This window comes from Bombyx mandarina, chromosome 16, assembly GCF_030267445.1.
Source record: "Bombyx mandarina strain Sakado chromosome 16, ASM3026744v2".
NCBI classification, from domain to species: domain Eukaryota; kingdom Metazoa; phylum Arthropoda; class Insecta; order Lepidoptera; family Bombycidae; genus Bombyx; species Bombyx mandarina.
In genome coordinates this window covers 2,870,920-2,893,628 of record NC_143222.1, presented here as the reverse complement: position 1 = coordinate 2,893,628, position 22,709 = coordinate 2,870,920, and the positions used below count along the sequence as shown (strand labels likewise).

Here is a 22,709-nt window from a genome sequence, read left to right as displayed (position 1 = left end):
CGCTAACACACTGACTACGGGATTTGAACACATCCGCATTGCTCGATACGACTACACCGGACCTTCTTATCTTGTACTAGCGACCCACCCTCGCTTCGCTTCGGAAAATGTAATTTATTATTGATTTCTCCACTATTTAATGGATGTTATTATACATATAAACCTTCCTCTTCATTCACTCTATCTATTAAAAAAAACGCATCAAAATCCGTTCCGTAGTTTTAAAGATTTAAACATACATAGGGACAGACAGATATAGGGACAGAGAAAGCGACTTTGTTTTATACTATGTAGTGATTACAAAGGGAATCCCAATTGTGTTTTTTGTCTTCTACCAACTACGCCTTTGATAATATTGGCGATATAAATATATTAAATATATTTACAATGACAAGCGGGCTGTCCGTTTACTCCCACTGGTACACAAGTCCTGCCAACGACTCCGTGGTCTTTGAACTCTATGGTATCGAAGCTTCTGTCCCGCTCTGATTGTAAGATGGCGCGGCGAAACAAATTACCGTGCTAACTATAAGCCATCTGCATTTTCCTCTTTTACCAGTTTTAAACTGGTAAACAATATCGAACACAAACCCGATTTTGTTGTTTCTTATTTCGTATTTCTCTGGAGTATTTCGGAACGTTTTATTAAATTAGGTGTGCAAGTTTCTTCAAAATAATAAAAGTAAAATAGCATAGTAATTTTTATTCTGCCTTAACGAGCAATATGCGTTCGTTGATCCCGGCATACCTCTAGGCTGAGCATAGCTCTGTCCCATCGAGGCTTAGACACGTATTGTTGACAGAAAGAGGGCTTTAGTCAGATCATCTCTCAGATGCCCCGCCTACCGCCCCCCCGATACGTAGGCGGAAATCCGGCGGTTTCCTAAAGATGAGATTTTAGTTTTTTTTATAATAAATTAGCAAGATAAACACGATTTTAAAAAAATCATGTTGATCCAAACGACAAAGTGGCAACATAATGTTACTATGTTTTCTGCCGTGAAGCAGTAACGCGTTTCGGTTTGAAGGGTGGGGGCGGCCGTTGTAACTATACTTGAGACCTTAGAACTTAGAACTCAAGGTGGGTGGCGCATTTACATTGTGGATGTCTATGGGCTCCAATAACCACTTAACACCAGGTGGCCTGTGAGCTCGTCCACCCATCTAAGCAATAAAAAATAAAAATAAATAAAAAACTAAGTGTTTTTTCACAGAACGGTTTTTTATTATTAAATACCAACCGATTTGTTAACGAAATGCTTATAATGAATCATTCATCACTAGTTTTACAGTTAACTCCATAGACAGTACTGTTATTATGTCCTCCGTTAGATTAGGTTAGCGGTATCATCTAAATCAACTTTTTCCTTCTTGCAAAATCGGATTTCATCTTATTTACGAAGAACTCGTTTTTGTCAATAATAGTGCATACGAAAACCAAAATTAACGACTTCTTCTTTGGTCAGGACATATTTTGTCATGATGTCTGTGGGCTCCCGTGACCACTCAACACCAGGTGGACCACTTATCTAATCAATAGAAACAAAAAATTTACGTAATGTATAAATAACCGCGATAGTTTAAAACATTCCCCAGGGTTATTTCCGACATTAGCAAATTATAATCGAAAGTAACTATGCTTTATTACAAAGCTATAATGTTCTTAACTTTAATTAGAAGTAATTTATAAATGACTAGCTGTGACCGTCCCGTCCGCTGGGCTTTTAAAATTAGCATTATTATTTCTCACCCTCACAAAGATTCTCACCATCAACGCGCCCGCAACTGGTGTAGGGAGTCCAACTCTCATATAAATATTAGCCTATCCATTAAGTACATGTATTTTCTACATGGATACCAAGTTTCAAGTCAATCGGATGCATGGTTCAGTAGTTATAACGGAACATCCGTAAAAACCACTGTAGATTTATATATTATTATAGAAGACTCGGAGTACTAGCGGAGTGAGTAGAGACAAATCGTTTACGGTAAATTAATTCACCTGTGATTTACAGAGAAAGTTTGTTTGGAAAAAAACACAACCTAAATTCTACTTAAAAGTATTTTCCTTTAAGTGGAACGTTAACTGTGTTAAAGTTAACACAAACAGCTCGGCAAAATCTAAATGAAATATAGATTCAAAATGTTTGCGAATACCATTAAAAAAACTTTTTTTTTATTGTCTAGATGGATGGACGAGCTCACAGCTCACCTGGTGTTAAGCGGTTACTGGAGCCCATAGACATCTACAACGTAAATGCGCCACCCACCTTGAGATATAAGTTCTAAGGTCTCAGTATAGTTACAACGGCTGCCCCACCCTTTAAACCGAAACGCATTACTGCTTCACGGCAGAAATTGGCAGGGTGGTGGTACCTACCCGTGCGAACTCACAACAGGTCCTACTACCACTCAAACCCAGATTTAGCCTTGGGATCTTTGGCATCTATCTCTACCTCTTTAAAGATATTAGACGCGCAAGATATATTATTATAGTTCTTTCGAATAACAAACTGCTTATGAAATATTTTAAGGTCAACCTGGAGAAACTTAATTTTAAGCGAATGCAAATAAGAAGGAAATTTGACATACAGTTCGCAGACTGTTTTGTACAGGTAAAGCAAAACTTAAATAGGGTCACGTTAAGAAACTTTGTATGAAGTCGTCGTGGCCTAACGGATAAGGCGTCCGGTGCATTCGTGTTGAGCGATGCACCGGTGTTCGAATCTCAGGCGGGTACCAATTTTTCTAAAGAAATACGTACTCAACAACTGTTCACGATTGATTTCCACGGTGAAGGAATAACATCGTGTAATAAAAATGAAACCCGCAAAATTATAATTTGCGTAATTACTAGTGGTAGGACCTCTGGTGAGTCCGCGCGGGTGGGTACCACCACCCTGCCTATTTCTGCCGTGAAGCAGTAATGCGTTTCGGTTTGAAGGGTGGGGCAGCCGTTGTAACTATACTTGAGACCTTAGAACTTATATATCTCAAGGTGGGTAGCGCATTTGCGTTGTGGATGTCTATGGGCTCCAGTAACCACTTAACACCAGGTGGGCTGTGAGCTCGTCCAATCATCTAAGCAATAAAAAAAAATAAAAAAATCCCTCCTGGCTGAGTCCGTGGTCGCCCACCTATTCTGGTGAAGCTAGAAAGGCCTCTGGGCCACCAGTAAACCTTCCATGCCAAATTTATACTAGTACTTAATCGTTACGCAAATATAATGAGCCCGTTCGATTTAGATCTAATGACTTTACTAACAGTCATTAACCCCGGTTTGATGTTAATTAAACCTTGCGACTCGCGTAATAGGAATCACATTAGAACTACGTGCAATTGCAAAATAAAATCAAATTCCTTAATTTTGAAACGCGTGACATAACAATTAATATGATTTCGTTGCCTTTGTACATACTTACATTGAAGTCAGACAAATGGAAAAAATAATAAAAATGAAAATAAAATCAGTCTGGTTATGACGTCATATGTCACTAGTGAAGTTCCTCGGTATGTCATGTTGATTCATAAAATCCACACTAATGTTATAAATGCGAAATTAACTCTGTCTGTGTGTCTCACTTTCACACTAAAAGTACTGAATCGATTTAAATGAAATTTGGTACACAGATAGCCTAAAGCTGGAGAAAGGACGCAGCGAGCTTCATGTTCTGGGCGAGGAGCGTCTCCCCGAAAGTGAGCTGCGGGCGCAGAAGGTCCATTCTTGGCGGTCCGTGCTCGAGTGGTGGTCGAGGCGGTTGGCCAGCCCCACGTGGGGTCTACGGACCGTCGAGGCGGCTTACCCGGTCTTTGATGACTGGGTGAATTGTGGCGGAGGACGCCTCACCTTTCGTTTGGTACAGGCGCTGATCGGGCACAGATGCTTCGGGACGTATCTGCACCGGACAGGAGCTGAACGGACGACGAGGTGTCACCATTGTGGATGCGACCGACCGACCGACACTGTGGAGCATACGCTCACTGTCTGCCTCGCTTGGGAGGTGTAGCGCCGTGTTCTGGTCGCAAAGATAGGACCGGACTTGTCGCGTCGTGGCGTCGATACTCGGCGGCGATGAGTCCTGGAAGCCGATGCTCGACCTTCTGCGAGATGGTGCACTCGCAGAAGGAGGGGGCGGGGCGAGTGAAGCAAAGTTCACTACGCAGAAATCCGCTGCCGCCGAACAGCGGGTCGGGACTGGGATCGCATCCGTGACCCGGTGCCTTAAGAGCTTCGGGATCCACCCGCTTTGTGCGGGGAGGGACCCAGGCGTGGGGCGGCGTGCTTTGCACACTCGCCCGCAGTAGGAAGCCGGGTGATGGTAGACCGCATTCCCCCGATCGCTCCGAGGGAAAGTGCAGCGCGGCACCATCATGGCGGACTCTCGGCTCACCGAACGAGGGAACTGGTGGTCGTGTCGCCGGCATATTATGTGCATATCAGTCTCTGGTACTCATACCACAGGGAATCCCTAAATTGAGGTGCGGATAAAAAAAAAAAAAAAGAAAAAAGACATTAATATCTGTAATTTCTGTCCATTTAAATAATACTACCTAAGACAATACTTAAGGATACAATATTTATCGTAATAAAATAATACGTCGGAAAACAATTCTTATTAATTTTTCTATACGATAATTACTGAATACTCGTTAAATGAAAACCTACAATAGCATTGACATTATTAAATAAGTTGGCAAGGTCAATGCAAAAGTTCATTAATGTGGAGTCAAAACAACAGCTTCTTACAATAGCGAGCCGTATAGCAAATGATTATTTTTTTAGTTCTTAGCATTACACGGATGTATAGAATATTTATGTTTAAAGATGCCAAACAACGCATTGAATTTTTTTTTGTTACAGAAGAGTACAAAAATAAACGTTTTATAGTGGAAACAATGTAAATTTGCTAACAACATAAATACGTAATTAGTTTTGAAATCGATGCTTCTCGTCTCGACGGCGAATTCCGCGTGTCAATTGATTCACACAACCTACTTGTGTAATCAATCAGTTACCATACAATCCCCCTATATTGAGACTTCGACTTCGAGGTGGCACTCGCGTTGGTGTGGTCAATGGGCTCAGACAGCGATTCCAAGGGAACAGTGAACTCGTCTACGATACAATAAATAAATAAAAAAAAGGTGCGCTTGCAACTTGGCGCACGTGAAAGAAGTGAAACTTCTTTTGCGGTGTTTAGCATTGTAGTATTCCTCATACTTCATCTTTAAATCAAATTTCTCTTGTAATAGGAAATGCTATGTATAAGAGAAACGACCCAGCTCGCTTTGTCTTTACCCTCTCTCCACGGTCGAGTGATTCGCGAGACGCTCTGTCTGTTTTCTCACTCTCACTCTTCCTAAATTGTATCTTTTCTCTCAAGCCGTAACGAATCTGTTGCGAGATATATTTTACTCTATTCTCAACGCGTCTAAAGAAGTTACACTTCAATATCCTTCAAATAGATCTTGTTCAACTCAATTCCCTTACAGAATCGCATGGCCAATAGTTCGTAGAACAAGTTTCTGAAGAAGAGTTAGTTACGTAATGATTGCTCTGCCACGAAAATAACTTAAAATAAACTGACTAGCTAAGCTAACTACCTATACTGGAATGTACTAAGTATTGGCCTGCTGTTAGAAAGGTATATTTATTTTATTTGATTTTTTTTTCATCTGCCCTATGGGCAGTGATTAGATTTTTTTCTTTCCTATCTATGCCGATAGCCTTGAGAGCCTATTTCAGCTTCGCCCTAATGTGTAGGTGAGCTCACAGGGCTCAAAGCGGAGTGGTGCTAACACTGGCCCTAGCAAGAGCAGTGCTTCACAGAATCTACCACCGGATCGGAAACGCGACCCACTGAGAAGATCCGGCGAGAAACTCAGCGGATTGTGTCTATGTGTTAATTTACTCGCCGAGCTCTTCGCCGCAAGCGAACGGTTCAGCGTGGACAGTGACCGGTGCTTGCGGTACCTAAAAGCACCGTTAATGGATCGGGAGGATCCGTAATGACGTGCATAGGCTATCGTCAACTGTTTACCATTCGGTCCACAGGATCCGGTATGTAATTTCCGGCCGCCTTAGCAACAGCTTCGGTTTGAGCCCCGAAAGCTCACCTACACGCTAGGAAAAAAGGTTACTAATGCTCATAGACAGCATCAATACAGGATAACAAAGCGAATCATCACGATGGACCGTCCCGACTCTATTCGACCATAAGGCGCCGAAAAAAAACAAAACAGAACATTCGAACCACAAAAATTTGCTATTTTTCCAAGAAATTAAATAACCATTCACGGTTAGATAAAAACCCGTTTGAGTGGACTGTTCCTCGTACACGGTTTCATCTTACTTCCCAGCGAATCTTAATATGATAATTTGTGACGCATACAATACAGAAATCATTTATTAATTTTACCACACTATAATATTATTGAAGGAGATGGGTAAAAAATGGGTCAATATAAAAAAAAAACTCGTTTGCTTCACAATGGATTAAGACAAGTTGTTTTTTTTCCTTACCTATTCGTTGGTAGCCTAGGGGGATATTCCAACTTCGTCCGGACGAGTAAGTGAGCTCACTGGCTCAACCTGTGAGAATTTGCTAACACTAGCCGTAGCTAGAGCAGTGCTTCGTAGAATCTATCACCAGATAAGGCAAAATGGCGGCACGCAATCAGGGCCGCATTTTTTTCTTCCTAGACGTGTAAACGATCTCATAGCCCGCTTGGTGCTGAGTGCGTAGCAGAGGCCAAATACATATTTTTTTTATTGCTTAGATTAGTGGACGAGCTCAGAGCTCACCTGATGTTAAGTGGTTACTGGAGTCCATAGACATCTACGACGTAAATGCGCCACCCACCTTGAGATATAAGTTCTAAGGTCTCAAGTATAGTTACAACGGCTGCCCCACCTTTCAAACCGAAACGCACTACTGCTTCACGGCAGAAATAGGCAGGGTGGTGGTACCTACCCGCGCGGACTCACAAGAGGTCCTACCACAAGTAAAAACATAAATCTACAACATAAATGCCGCCACCCACCTTGATACATGACTTCTAAGTTCTATAGTACAACGGCTTGACAGCCTGTCAATCCCAACGCATTCCTGATTCGTGGCCGTGCTATATCGCTATACCCAGTTGTACATCTACTACAAAGTCCCACAGAGACTTTTCCGTTTCTTCGTTTGGTTTTTGTTTTACATCATCGTTTTTTGCTTCTATTTTTTTATTTTTTTATTTCATTTACTTCAGATTTTGCATTCATATTACATTCATTAACATTTCATATAGTATACCAGAATTAAATAAAAACAATAACTACCACCTCGGAATAGAACCAAAGCAATAATAATAATAATAAAACAACAAAAAAACAAATAATAATAACAAAACAAAAACTCAAAATTAACGTCAAAACTACCTTAACCTAAAGGCTGGTTTGGATCCAGAGTGCTCAACATGCACACGTGTCCAGTGTTGCATTATTGGGCAGTCCAGATCCATCTGCGAGGCAAACAGCCGCAGGTAGCTGTTGCGACTGACCCGCAATGATTAACATTTTCACGTTCTGATCGAATCGGAACCGACCATTCAGCCACAATGCGTTTCTAGAGAGCTTTAATTGCCACGTATAGCCAGCTTTGATATGAATTTCCCTCGATGGTATTTCCCGAGCGATATGAGATGTCTTTCTTTAAATTGGGCTAGATAGCAAAATTCTGTAGAAGGTAATGATTTGGCTGTACATCTGACATCACGGACGTGCATAAGCGAAGGTAACCATCCACCATCAGGTCGGCCATAATCTATATATGTATATAAAAATGAATTGCTGTTCGTTAGTATCGCTAAAACTCGAGAACGGCTGGACCGATTTGGCTTATTTTGGTCTCGAATTATTTGTCAAAGTCCAGAGAAGGTCTAAAAGGTAGACAAATATGGAAATTCTCGGAATAAAACAAAACGTAGGTCTTTTATTTATCGATTGAGGCACTACGAAGTCTGCCAGGTCAGCTAGGCTCTTATAAAAGACAATAAACAGCAAATCCAGAAGAAACACAGCAATACACTCAAGGAAAAAAAAAAAACAATCACATTATTACAATAAACAATAGAACCTTCAAAGTTATAATGACACGAGTCTTCAATACAAAGTAAATATACTTATTATTATGGACAATCTTATTTAACCACTATTTTCCGCTCTAGGATGTACCATTTAAATAACAGTTACGATCAGATCTTGCAATACTAGGCACTACATAGACCATGTCAATGGCGTTGTCAAAAAAATCGAATAGGCTTTAAAGGTGTTTCCAGAATATTCCCGACCTTACTCAATGTAGCTTCATACTGAATCGGTATTCAAGTAAAGTCAGTACAGTCAGTAAAAATTTTAAGGTTAGGATGAACAATGCCCTTAAAAATATTTCCATTGTAATTATACAAACAAAATATGATGAATTGGTAACAGGCACGGAATAGATAAATAAGGTCTATTCCGTGGTAACAGGTATGTTATATAAATAAAGTCTGATAAGAACTAATTGGGGACTACATTAGTGATCATTGATCAAATCAACTCACAGTTTTGCGTAATTGATCAGTTGACCAATGCGATCTAATATTAAATTAAATTAATTAAAAATAATAGTTGTATAATTAAATAACTGATTTTTACGGTTTAATATTACGTTTATTTTTTGTTTATTTCAATTTCGATACTTTAGAGTTCTTTTTTATGTTTGAGCTCGTCCACCCATCTAAGCAATAAAAAATATATATATTTCTATTAAACGATTCATTGAAATTTACGTTTGCTTGAACACAGAAAGAAATGACCAGTATCTTTAAGTTCAATCACTATGAGTTTTCATCTTCACGAAAAGAGGTTTTTTTTTTTTTTTTTTTTTTTTTTTTTTTTTTTTTTTTTTTTTTTTTTTTTTTTTTTTTTTTTTTTTTTTTTTTTGTCAGTCAGGAGGAAATCGCCGGACTTCCGCCCTTCCCTGGGGATGGAGGGCGGGGTATGTCGGAGTCGAACCGACTAAAACCTCCTGTCTCTCAACAACCAACGTCCAAACCTCGCATGAGACAAAACTCATGAAAAGGCAAAGGGGGGAAAGTGAAGCGTTTAGTGCAGAGCACATCTCTCCCATCACCCTCCCCCTCGGGACGCCGGACTGGTGGTCGTCGGCGCCACGACCACCAGCCCTCTCGGTCGGCAGGCTATCCGAAGCCCGCCTAGATGGCGCCGGTTAGAATGGTCTATCCTACGGAATACCCCGCTGGGTCAGAACCAGCGTGGGTTGAGGATAGCCGGCCTTCCATCACCCGGATGCTCATGCGTAAAACGCGTGCAGAGCAGCTTGCACGACGTCTTCTTAGGTCCCCCTCGCCGGTCCCCAGACCGACATATGAGGGGGACCCGAAACACTTAGAGGGCCAGGGCTTGGGCGAGATCCGCCTCCCTGGCCCCCGCTCGACGGCGGCGGGCCTGTGCGTCTCTCACGCGCCCCGCCGCCTCCTTCTGCGAGATGGTGCACTCGCAGAAGTCGAGCATCGCCTTCCACGACTCGTCGTCACCGAGCATCGATGCCACAACACTCGGCAACGACAAGTCGTTTCCTATTTTTGCGACGAGGACACGGCGCCACCCCTCCCATGCGGGGCAGGCGAAGAGCGTGTGCTCCACCGTGTCCAAGTCGCAACCACAATGGTGGCACTCTGCCGTCGGCTCGGCTCCGATCCGGTGCAGGAACTCACCGAAGCAACCATGCCCAGTGAGCACCTGCGTGAGCCGGAAAGTGAGGCGTCCTCTGTCACGATTCACCCAATTCACAAGAACCGGGTGAATCGCCTCGACGGTCCTACGACCAGCCGAAGGATCGGCCAGCCGTCTGGACCATGACTCCAGCACGGACCGCCGAGATTGGGCCTTCCGCGCTCTGACCACACTGGGGCTGGGACGTGCCACGCCCCGGGAACGAAGGTCAGCCCGCCACTGATAGTCAGCGGCGAGCGCCTCCGCCTCCAGGACCCAAGGCGGCGTCCCAGCCAGTACACACGCCGCCTCGAAGGAGATGGTGCGATAGCCACGGATGACCCTGACCGCGATGGTGCGTTGCGGCCGTTGCAGCAGCTTCGCTACCCACACGGCCAGGGACTGGCCCCACACGGGCGCCCCGTATAGGGCCATTGATCGCACCACCCCCGTATAGAGACGGCGCGTCACCTGGTTAGGCCCCCCCACGTTGGGCAGAAGCCGGCTTAACGCGCCGGCCACCCCCAACAAACGAGGGACCAGGTTCTGAAAGTGAGCACGGAAGGTCCAACGACTGTCCAGAATGAGGCCGAGGTACTTCAACTGCACCCCGACCTCGATACGGACGCCTCCAACCATGATATGGGCATCGACAGGTGGCACTCTCCGGGGCCTGTGGAACCACATGGCCTCGGATTTACTGAGCGCCACGTCGAGGCCCAATCTCCTGATTTTGCCGACGACATGCGCCACCCCAGCGGTGGCAAGACGAGCAGACTCAGCAAAACTCCCCCCCCGGGCCATGATCAGCGTGTCGTCTGCGTAACAGATTACGCTTAGGCCCGGGAGGAGGGCACCCCTCAGTACCCAGTCATACCCGATGTTCCACAAAAGGGGGCCGAGCACCGACCCCTGTGGAACACCGCGCACGACCGGGAACCTGTGTACGATCCCACCGTGTCCGGTACACGTGACCGATCTGTCCTCCAAGTAGGAACCCACCAGTCGGCGAAGGTAGAGAGGCACTCCGTGTCTTTCCAGTGCCCCCCCTATCACGGACCAGGGCAGGGTGTTAAACGCATTGGCGATGTCGAGCGACACCGCCAAGGCCACCCCACCCCTGGAGACGGCTTCTTCCGAGAGAGCCCGTACGCGAAGGATCGCGTCCACCGTTGAGCGGCCCTCTCGAAAGCCATACTGCTCCGCCGACAGATCGGGTCCCACCCCGATCAGATGCTGAATGATGCGGGCCGCCAGAATGCGTTCCAGCAGCTTACCCACCTCATCCAGCAACACGATGGGACGGTACCCGGCGGCAGTATCCGCCGGGCGCCCCTCCTTTCTCAACAGCACGAGTCTGCCCGTCCTCCACGATGAAGGAAACCGTCCCGACTCGAGGCAGGAGTTGTAAAGCCTCAAGAGTCGGTCCCCCAGGGCACCAAGAGCCAAGACCCAAACCCGGCCATGGACGCCGTCCGGGCCGGGCGCCGTGTCCTTCGCGCACATTTTACGCACGGCCACATGGAGCTCCGCCCCCGTTATATGGGGCACCTCAGCAGGGGCGTCGCCGCCGTTTTCCGACGGGACGTCCATAGCGGGAGCGACAAATCCCTCCCGCTCCTGCGGGAACAGCGCCGAGACGATGTCCCGCAACTGCTGAGGCTGGAGACGCTCCGTGATTGGGGGGGCCCATGGGCGCATTTTATTGCGCACCATATGATAGGGTCGCCCCCACGGATCCTCATCCAGCGTCTCCAAGAGACCCTCCATGTGTTGGTTCTTGGCTCTTCTGATGGCCAGCTGCAAAGCCCTCTGCGCGACGCGAAATGTGCCGTACAGCCGGGCCTCCACCACTGCGAACGCAACCGGATCGTTGCGCCGCGGCAAGCGACGGCGGCGATGCCTGGCGCACTCGCGCCTCGCCCGAACGCACTCCACGCGGAGTTGCGCGATTTCGGGCGACCACCAGTACACCTGGCGATTGGGAGGCCGAGGGCTGATCCGGGGCATCGATACGTCGCAGATGCGTCGCATCGTGTCCCGGAACCACCCCGCTTCGCCCTCGACCTCAACCGGATGTGGACGCATGGGCGCCCACGCCGCCACCGTAGAGGCTTCCATCAGGAGCTCCTTATTCAGGCACTTCAGTGCCCACTTGGGGAATGACCGGGACGCACCACGGGGGTAGTCCCCGTGGACGTCCGCGACTGCGGAACGGGCGGAGAGATCAAACCGAATATATCGGTGATCTGACAGCGTCTCCGCCCCCTCCAAAACTCTCCAGTCGCGGATACGGCGTGCGATGGCCGGGCTTGCGAACGTAACGTCCACAATAGACTCGCCCTGCCACCGCACGCACGTCGCAACCGAACCTCTATTTAACAAACAGAGGCCGGCCGCGTGCGCCCACCTCTCCAGTAGCCTACCACGAGCGTCCGAGCGGGGGGAGCCCCATGCGACAGACTTCGCATTGAGGTCCCCCGCGAGAATCACTGGACGAGGAGCGAGGCGGCGAGCAATCGCCCCGATCCCGCCCAGGAAATGCCCGAACTCGACGGTAGGCCTGTTCGGAGAGAAGTACGCCCCGATCACGACGGTCCCTTCCAGTTGCACCGCGACGAACCCTTGACCCCTGGTCACCATCGCCAGGGGGGGATCGCCGCGTCTCTTCTTATGACTATGGCCGCCAGGCCGCCGTCGTCCCCAAACCAGCAATCATTTGCTGGGGGAACGAAGTACGGCTCGGCGACCACAGCCACATCTATGGACCACTCCGCCATGCTCTGAGACAGCATGTCCTGAGCTCTGGCGGAGTGGTTCAGGTTTCCTTGCAGGAAGCGATAGGTGTGGTCCATTACTGTTGGACCACATCCATCGCCCCCTCCCCTTCACCGCTGCCCCCGCCCACCGGCACCAGCGCCGCATCGGGGATTACAGCGTTGGCCAGTGCTCCTCTGGCCAACCTTCTCTTTTGTCGGCGCCTTGATTTTCGGCGCCGGTTGCGTTCGGTATTATCACCGGACGGGAAGCACGCCTTGCCTCCCGCCCGGTGGTTTGCCCTGCGCCCGGCCGCAGCGCACAGAGCGCAGTGCGGGGCGGCTGTGCAGGACGCCGCTTTATGGCCCGGTTGGCCGCAGCGGAAACACAGACCGCTACGGTCAACCGAGCTAGTGCACCTAGCGAGGCCGTGCCCGGTGCTAAAGCATCGGAGACATCGCCAGGCACGTGGTTCTTGGAGACGCACGTGGGCCGCTATCCAGCCCACGCGCAGTCTCCCCGGATCCCCCATCGATCTTCCTGGCGGAGGAGTAGCCAAGGAAGTGGCTGCCTCCACAGGGCAGCGCGCCCACGCTGACCTGGCTCCAGAGTACCCTGAGCGAAGTTCGCCTACGGTCACGCTCTCCAGGGCACATCCACCTTGGGCGGCTATTGCGGCAGCCACCTCCTCCTTGGTAGCACAGTCGTCCAGGCCGGTGATTCTAATCTCGGCCATCCTCACCGGCCTGTGCACGCGCACCTCATCCTCCGGCAGTGCCACGCGGAGCGTCGCCACTAGTTTGTCCGCGATGCCAGAACTATCGGCACCGGGACATTCCAGCAGCTTCGCCCCATTGGCGGTATGCCGGAAGCGTAGACCTTCCTCTGCCCCGATTTCTGTCAGGTTTACGGCTGCGCGCGCCCGGGCCATCACCTCATTGTAGGTGAGGCCCTTTTCGGCGGCGCCCGGCAGCAAAGTCACTACCACGGCAGCTGACCCCGCTGCGCGCGGCTTCTTCTTTCTGTTTTTCTTCTTGCCAGCGGCCGGTGCTCGACCCTCGCGGGGAGCAGCCACGGCCGCCAGCGCTGTATTTCGGGATGCAGCGGTCGGCGCTCGACCCTCTTGGGGAGCTGCCAGAGCTGCTGTCTGTCGCCGTGCTTTGGTACCCCGCTTCACCACTTCTGTCCAGCCCTCGTCCATGCTTGACGGGGGAGGAGGAAGGGGACGAGGCTGTGGTTGGGATCTCGGGGCGAGATTCTTGGCTCCCGCACCTCTGATATTCTGGTTCCGGCCTCCACGTCGTGACACCCTCGCGGATGGGGTAGGAGTGGAGGTCGGCTGGGCGGCCCAGTCCCGTATGGCGGTCGTGGCTTTTGGTGCCGGGACGCAATTTCCGGAACCAATCGAGGAGCGGAGCATCTCCTCGAGGCCAGCAAAGTGTTTGCGGACCTCATCCGCCACCGCCCGCGAGATGCAGGCCACCATTTCTTCTCTGCTTGGTGGCTCCGCAGGCCTGGGCCGCGACAGCGCCGGCCACTCGTCTACCATCCTCGCCAGTGGCGAGCGGATGTCTTCAGCCTGCGCTGGTGCAGGCCTTAACCTTCCTCTCTGCATGGATGCAGGGATGGCCGATATTTGGGGAGGCGGCGCAGGCCTTAACTCAACCCTCCGCGGGGGGTGAGAGAGTTCGGGAGTAGGCACTCGTGACACAGGGGCCACAGAAGTGGGCGGTGGCATGGGCGCCGCCACACTCATCACAGCTCGTGAGGGCACGCTGGTGTCCATCTTCCTCGCGGGGGGCCCAGAGTGTGCCAGCGCAGGCATCGGACACAAGGGAGTCCCATCTCGCAAGACCGGGGAGTCCTCCAGAATGCGACTCTCCCTGGAGTCAAGCTGCGCGACGAGTTTGGACATGGTGGGGATCAGCTTTGTCCTAACCATAGCGGCTCCCTCCCGGAGCCTTTTCCTGTAGCTGCTGCCTGGGTCGGCGCCCTTGGCAGCCACGGTCGACAGCAGCTTAGCCAGATTGACCAGCGCAAGGTCGAGGTCGCGGAATGCCTCGTCCCCGCTAGCCATGGACGCGGCCGACGTCGACATCGACTCCACCGACGTCGCTGGTGACACTGCGCCCCTCCTCCTTACCGGTGCCCGCTGGGGAGCGGGCATCGTGTCTTTCTTTGTGGCAGGCCCCGCAACCACCGGAGCCACCTCCTCGATGGCCATCGTCTTTTCCGGCACCTCGATGCTGGAAGATGACGCGCCGCCGTCGTCGGACGTTGTTAGTGGGGTCTTCCTTCGCCCCCCGCTTTTTCCCTACCGATGATCTGGTGGGGTTGATCGCACCCAACTCGCTGGCGAGCGCAGAGCGCATCAAGCCGGCGATCGGGGAGCGCCTCGGTTCGACGGGAATTCCGCTGCCCGTCGCACAGCCTCCTTCATCCTGGCAATTGTTGCCCCCCCCAGAATACGTGGGGCAGCGTGCTTCCACTGAGGTGGAAGCACGGAGGGATTCTCCGCCCGACTCGCGGGCGGTACCCTCCTGGGGTACTAACTTTGTACAATTGTCCATCATCATGAAATTTCTTTTTTTTTTTTTTATTAACCAGGGGTTTGGTCCCCTGGGATCTATGACACCCTCGGGACTGGAAACCCTCCAGCCATACATCCCATCGCCGGGTGTCGAGCTTGGGATTGGGGCATTTTTGAAGAGGTTTGCGTCCTCGCGGCTCCGACCAGTAAAGGCAGGAGCCCCCGTTCCCCATGACTGGGATTTACGGCTTGGCCGACGGTGGCCGAAGCCTGTCCGTCGCCCACAACGCGGTGTGGAGCCACGCCGGCGAGCCGGTACCTCCCATATCTGGAAGGCTTTCCCCTGTAGCCAAAGCCGGGGACATGGCAACCCGCAGCCGGAAGACACAAAAGTGCCACTGGCTCACCAGGCTCCCGAGAGCCAACCCCTCATCCCCAGAATGGAACTCTTTGTCAGTGCAAAGGGCGTGGGGAGAAGGTCCCTCGCTCTCTCTCATGGCATCCCCCGCAGAACGCGGAGGCGGCCGAAGAGAGCTGGGCGCAGTTCTCTTGGTCGCGGCGTCCCACACAGATTCCTCTGCACGCGATTTTAGGGACGCACGCTTAAGCCCCACCGCCACGACAAGGCGGAACTACATTCGGTGGGGACGAAAAGAGGATACCAAGTGTGCGATAAGCGGGACCCATGTTGAATTTACGTTTTAGTTTTTGATTTCACTGACCTAGCTTACTTTATGTGGAAATAATTTATTTTCTAAGACGAAGAATCTATATTCTATATCTATCTATATTAATACTACCATGTATTTGACACACATTCGGATGTATACTATTTGTTTATTGTCGAACTTTTCTTATTGCTTATAGTCTGTGGTTAAAATATTTTATGGACTGCAATTCTTTAACCCGAGAAAATTCGCAATGACACATTTTTTCTAAGTCCTAAACTCAACGCCGAACCCCGTAGCATGTACGTATATTATGATAAATATTTACATTCTCCTCATATGCACTAAATAATTAAGTTTTGAAATTCAGTTTTGCAATTTTACTATAGAATATTCTGTCAACCAGTAGATTTCACAAAATACACGCTTTCTCGGTATTTCCAAACTCAGGAATTAGTCCCTTTGGCGAATTGATTTTTCTCTCTAAGGAGATCTACAGTAACAGCCCGCAGGCTGGTTTCTAGAAAGCAGCCTGCAGGCGTAAATCAGTTTCTACAGGTTGTCACTTACCATCAGACTGGTCGCCTGCTTCTTTATCGTCAAATTAAACAAATAAGCACAAGGAAGCTGCGATCTTGTACTTTTAAAGGAGCAGAATATATTTTTTTTTAAATGAAAATATTTTTTCAGCTTGGCTTTGTGACCGTTGTGCTGGTTTTAGCACTATCAGTTCGCACACAGGACCAAAGCACTCCAATCTCACCATGCCCGAATGTTTTCGAGTATGAAACGCCGGGGTCAGAGGCTGGGAGGTGGTATGGCGTTGTCCATGTCTCCACTGACAGCACCTTATATTCTCTATGGCTCAATATCGTTCTGGATAGTAAAGCTGATATACTTGGGGTAAGAACGAATTCGTATTTGTAATTCGTAATTAAAATAAAATAAAACTATATTAGATAGCACTTTGTCTGTTGGGAGTTAATAAAATCCTTTTTTTAGAACTTTATCGACAGTGCGTTTCCAAAGATCTTTTTTGCCACGTACCATCCGGCTTTGGAATGAACTCTCCTCCACGGTGTTTTCCGAGCGCTATGACATGTCCTTCTTCAAACGAGGCTTGCGGAGAGTACTTTATGGTAGGCAGCAGCTTGGCTCTGCCCCTGGCATTGCTGACGTCCATGAGCGACGGTGACCACTTACCATCAGGTGGGCCGTATGCTCGTCTGCCTACAAAGGCAATAAAAAAAAATTATTTACTTGAAGGAAAGTTAATCTTTTTCAGAATTGGATAGGCGATGTCACAACGCAAGACAACATGAACTTCAAAATCGAAAGCACGCAGACGAAGATCAATCCCGGGCCAGCAACGGCAGTTAGATTTTTCGTCCAATACAATACTTTGAACAAAGCTCCTCGTCTTTTAGCCATCAGATTGAATGGACGTGAAATTTGCAATGCAAACAACCCGCAGCCTGCCCTTGAGAGCCCTCTGTCTTCGGGCGATTCAAAGCCGAACCGATTCGTCACAGCTTCGACTGGTAGACCCCAAACACAACCCAATCGAAGACAACAGACTACTCCGTCCCCTAGACCAACAAGTAGACCCTTGAATACTGACTTGAGGACACCAGAAACTGAAAGACCGCAAATTCCTATTAGAAGACCTCAGGATCCAGTTGTGAGGCCACAGATACCGGATACGAGAACACAGAGCCCTGATGTTCGTCCAGAGCACCTGTTGCAGACTAGACCCGTCCAAGGTCGACCGTCTACCGAAGCCGAGCGACCAGTTTACGTAAAACCCGTGAATTCCGCAAATCCATCGAGCATGTAAGTGCTTTAAGGATCAATGTTTTAGTTTTATAAGGCCAGTTAAATCAAAGTCCGGTCATCGTTCTCGTCGAAGCCGTCGCTTGCGACGAAGAGCTCGGCGAATAAATTAACCCACAGACACAGCCCACAGAGTTTCTCGCCGGATCTTCTCAGTGGGTCGCGTTAGCGATCCGGTGGTAGATTCGGCGAAGTACGGCTCTTGCTAGGGTTCGTGTTAGCAACAATGTAAGATTTGAGCCCCGTTAGCTCATTTACTAGGCCGGTGACGCTGAAATGGTCTCTCTCGACCATCAGCTTAGGTAGGAAAAAAAAATCAAAGCTACCGCTTAGTTATGTTAGCTGATATGTGAACCATATTAACGTGCAGTTTCTGAAAGTCGTACGCCTCGTAAATGTTAGTATATGGTCTCACGTGCTATTAAAAATACCAATTGCTTATATTACCCGATTTTTTCGAGTCACTTTCCTGCATGTACGTTTGCTTGGAATTATTTTCGATTAATTGTAACAGAGACATAAAATGTTTACCATATACTTAGTTCTTAAAGCATTTCGGTAGTAACACGGATTCTGTTACCTATTTTCATAGAAACTTAATAAACCCTAAAATTCCGCGGGAATGGCGCAGTATCTAACCAAACTTAGTCGAGCCTCTCATTATTTTAATCAAGAATTAATTGCATAAAAAAAATTGATTTATTTGCATTAAAATAATAAAGTACAGCAAAAAATTACAAATATAGGCGATTTGTACGACCGGTTTTTGCGATAAAGGCTCATGTTAAATGCTCAAGAGGAAAACTTTGTTTAATTTTTCTGTCTGAAGCTCAATTAATCGAAATAATCCCAATTTCTTGTTGTTTTTTTTTTGTAATTCTGCGCATCGGTGTCTTACACATTCATAGACTTAGTCGGTGTGAAGAAGTGATCCCAAGCCATCCCCAACATAAAAAATACCATTACAAAAATTTGACATTTGATCATTGGCTCACTGTCGTTCTCTGAATATAGATTACAAAATTAGCAAACCGATTTTTTCGTGGTGGGTAAAGACTAGCTGTACCCGCCCGCTTCGCTGAGCTTCTCATCCCCACAAAAATTCTCATCATTAACGCCCCCGCAACTGGTGTAGGAGTCCAACACTCATATAAATATTAGCCTATCCGTTAAGTACATGTATTTTCTGCATGGATACTAAGTTTCAAGTCAATCGGATGCATGGTTCCGTAGTACGGAAGATCCGTAAAAACCACTCTAGATTTATATATTCGTATAGATAATTTGTATAATATCTTGCATATGCTTCTTTACAGTGCATTTGAAAATGAATAGTTCTTTATTAGTCTCTGAGTCTATACTAGTATCACTGATGTTCTTTTTTTATTTTTTATTACTAAGATGGGTGCATCTAAGCCCATCTGACCCGGCTACCCGGTGTCTAGTGGTTACCAGAGCCCATAGACATCTACGACGTAAATGGTGCCACACACCTTGAGATTTGAGTTCTAAGTACAACGGCTGCCTAGCCCTTCAAACCGAAACGCATACTGCTTCACGCGGACTCACAAGACCTCCAGTACCATCTTGGCCACGAATTATGATTATTGTATCTTTGTTAGCATTTGGGGTTTTATTTGGTATAACGATCCGCCCTCGCTTCGCTTCGGAAACATTAAATTTTATTATTAATAGCTGAGACCCGCGATGTTACCCGCGGTTATTGTCGTACCGCGGGTGACACCGCGGTGACAGCTAGTTTAAAAGCCTAAGTTATTCCTTATATCATCAGCTACCTATCAGTGAAAGTCTCGTCAAAATCGATCCACCCATTCCAGAGATTACAAACAAAGAGACAGTCAGACAGACACAATTTTTTTTAAATATAATTTTGGTGTATGTACCGTATGTAATATTCATATGCATGTACTTAAAAGCGGTTATTTCAATATTAAAAACAGACACTCGTATTTTATTTATTTATATGTATAGATTCAATTTACCTGAAGGAAATCATTATAGAAGACATTATTCTGTCTACAGTTCGGGTGGAGAGGTATCTTCTCAGTCGTATAATCAGAATCAGGACAGAGGACCTTCGAACAATAATCCTAGGTTTACTCCTGCGCCACCCACGTACCGTCCACCCTCGAAACAGCCTAGCTCATCACAACACCACGACGACAATGGAAGGTAAGTTTTTACTGGAAAATTCCGGTTCACTAAAACCAATGACAAATGTAAAATCGAGGGAAAAAGTCTTAGGGGTAGAGGTACCAAACGATGGTCGGACCAAATAGCGGAGCAACTAAAAATACCTGTCAGCGATGCACTCTACCAAGCTACAGAACGGAATTGATGGAGACAGCTAGTTGACGGAATCAAACGGAGTCACGAATCAGCAATGAGGGACCGATTGAAAAGACACAGAGGCAGAAAACCAATGAAAAATGTAAAATCGAGAGAAAATGGCCTAAGAGTAGAGGTCCCAAACGATGGTCAGACTAAATAGCGGAGGAACTAAAAACATCTGTGAGCGACGCACTCTACCAAGCTACAGAACGGGATTGACGGAGACAACTAGTTGACGGAATCAAACGGAGTCACGATCCTCAGCAATGAGGGACCGATTGAAGAGAGAGAGAGAGGGAGAGAAAACCAATGAGAACTGGCGTGGATATACTGGGAGTGAGTAACACTGCTACAACCAGAAAGCACTTATCGGTTGCAAGAACATAATCTAATAAGGAAAAACACATTCAATAGGTAACCAAAATTTTCAACAGCGACCTTCAAGCTGTTGGCGATTAAAAGAAAAAGAAAAACTTGTTTATCGCAAAAGCGCAATACCAAAGAACGTGTTTTTCCTCTGGAGCTCGATTACAAGTGTTCGTATAGGTTAACTATTTATTTATTAACTAGCTGACCCGGCAGACTTTGTAGTGCCTCAGTCGATAAATAAAAAAACTAAACTTTTGTATAAAATGAACTTAAAACTAACAAAAGGAATCCGTCCGACGAAGGGACACATAAAAAAAAACAAAATTGTTATTTTTATTTAATTCCGAGCATTTTCATATTTATCTACCTTTTCTCCCTTCTCTGGACCTCCACAAATAATTCAAGATCAAAATTAGCCAAATCGGTCCAGCCGTTCTCGAGTTTTAACGAGACTAACGAACAGCAATTCATTTTTATATATATAGATAGATAGATTTCCAATCGGTAACCTATTTCATGGGATTTAATCGTCGCTGTCAATAGATATCGGCAATACCTGTGACCCACCCAATCACGGCGCTACTAATTTAGGAACTTAAAAACTCCTCGGTGCACATATCGTAGCGGCCAGGGGAACATTATAGCAGGGTTTTTCCTTAACGATTTCATATATTAACGACCGGTCTGGCTTCGTTTTGGAATTACCAATGTACAGATTGGTTACTGAAATAAAGAGGATAGACGGAGAAATTATTCGAAAAATATTTTAAGGATTCCTAATGAGGATATCAGAATTTTGCTTTCCGGATTCCCGCACTAGTTCCGTAACGTTTGTGTGTGTGCGAGTTTTTTTTTTTTCTACCTATGCTGATAGCTTTGATATGCTATTTCAGCTTTACCCTAGCGTGTAGGTGAGCTCTCGGGGCTCAAACTGAAGTGTTGCTAACACTGGCCCTAACAAGAGCAGTGCTTCGCAGAATTTACCGCCGGATCGGAAACGCGACACACTGAGAGGATCCGGCGAGAACGGTGATCGGTGCTTGAGGTTGCACTACCTTTCGTGTCATGCCGCGTTCTCAAAGACGCCCATTGATGCCGACTGTATATACTTACTGATTGAGTCAAGTTTCAGGTCATCACAGAGATACATATTTCTTAGAAACCATGGTGCTCCGATGGCTATACCGCAAAAACGGGATTGAATAGCTTGAAGGGTTTTAAAGTAGTGCGGGCCGCGTGATTGAACACCACACTTGCATATGTCATGACGGGGCGTATGCAAGTTTTGTAGTGTCAGCTTATTACGAAGGGACAATTTACTTCGCTTGCAAATCATGGGATAGAGGCGTCCTAGTATGAAGGCGGCACGGTCGCGTGCTATTTTTATGTGGGGTCAGAATATCATCTCTGTGTCGAGGGTGACACCTAGATTGACCTTCAAGGCTCACGGTATGGGCTGGCCAAAGAGAGTGATGGGGCGAATGGCGGAGGTGTTAACTCGGCTATTAGGGAGTGAGCTGCTCGAAGTGGTAATCGGAGGGCGACCTCTTTTGAAGAGCACCACTGTGTTTTTTCTGGGCCATTCCGGCTATTCCCGGATACACTGCGCACGGTGGCTGCTGCGATCTGGAGTCGCCGATGCAAAAGCGATGTCTTCCTGCACGAATAGTAGATAGCCGTGTCATCGGCGAAGAGCGCTAGATGGGTCTCCGTAGACCGTGGTATATCGTTAATATACAAAGTAAATAATAACGGGATGAGCGGCGGAGCCTTGCGGGACTCCGGCCGTCAGATGACGCTGGCGAGAGCGAGTTCCCTCTAATCGATATCCAAACAAGTGTGCATGTGTATAAGGATTGTGTTTTTAATCTATTGCTATGGCTGCCAATAGACATCACAATAATAAAGATCTGGACGTACCTGGAGATATTAATTCAGAGTTTAAATAATGTTATAACCTTTTTTAATTGTTAATTTGTTTTTTTTAATTGTATTTTTGACTTGTTTTTTCGTTTATCGCCAATCTTTTTGCTTATTAAAGAAAAAAAAATTTTTTTTTGAGAAAAAACAAAAAAACAGCCCGCTGAGTTTGTTTCGCCGGTTCTTCTCAGGACTTGTGGCTTTTTTTGGAACCGGTGGTAGAGTTAACATTGTTATTTATATTTTGACATTCAACAAGTGTGTTATACTGACATCTAAGTTGAAATAAATGATTTTGAATTTGAAATTTTCTGTGCAGTGCAGGAGACGTTGACGACTACGAATATTTCACGGGAGGCCAGCCCACCATCATATTGCCGAGCAGCAACCGAAGCGATCAGGTTAATGTGTTTTTGATTTGCTTTGAGATTTACGTTTGGAATTTATGAAAAAAAAAACTAATTTAGCACATTCTATTAAAAATCCGATACGAAATAGTAATAAAATCAGATAA

General features: G+C 47.2%; 1 protein-coding gene across 2 annotated transcripts in view; it reads left to right on the top strand.

The window, feature by feature from the left end:
* LOC114252801 (uncharacterized) overlaps window positions 1-22,709 on the top strand; it is a 34,173-nt gene that overhangs the window by 5,011 nt on the left and 6,453 nt on the right. For both annotated transcript variants that reach the window (XM_028187446.2, XM_089733677.1), the window contains exons 2-5: window positions 16,412-16,624; window positions 17,007-17,554; window positions 19,598-19,747; window positions 22,515-22,596. In XM_028187446.2, the coding sequence (XP_028043247.2) occupies window positions 16,412-16,624; window positions 17,007-17,554; window positions 19,598-19,747; window positions 22,515-22,596 (993 nt within the window). The remainder of the gene's footprint in view (window positions 1-16,411; window positions 16,625-17,006; window positions 17,555-19,597; window positions 19,748-22,514; window positions 22,597-22,709) is intronic.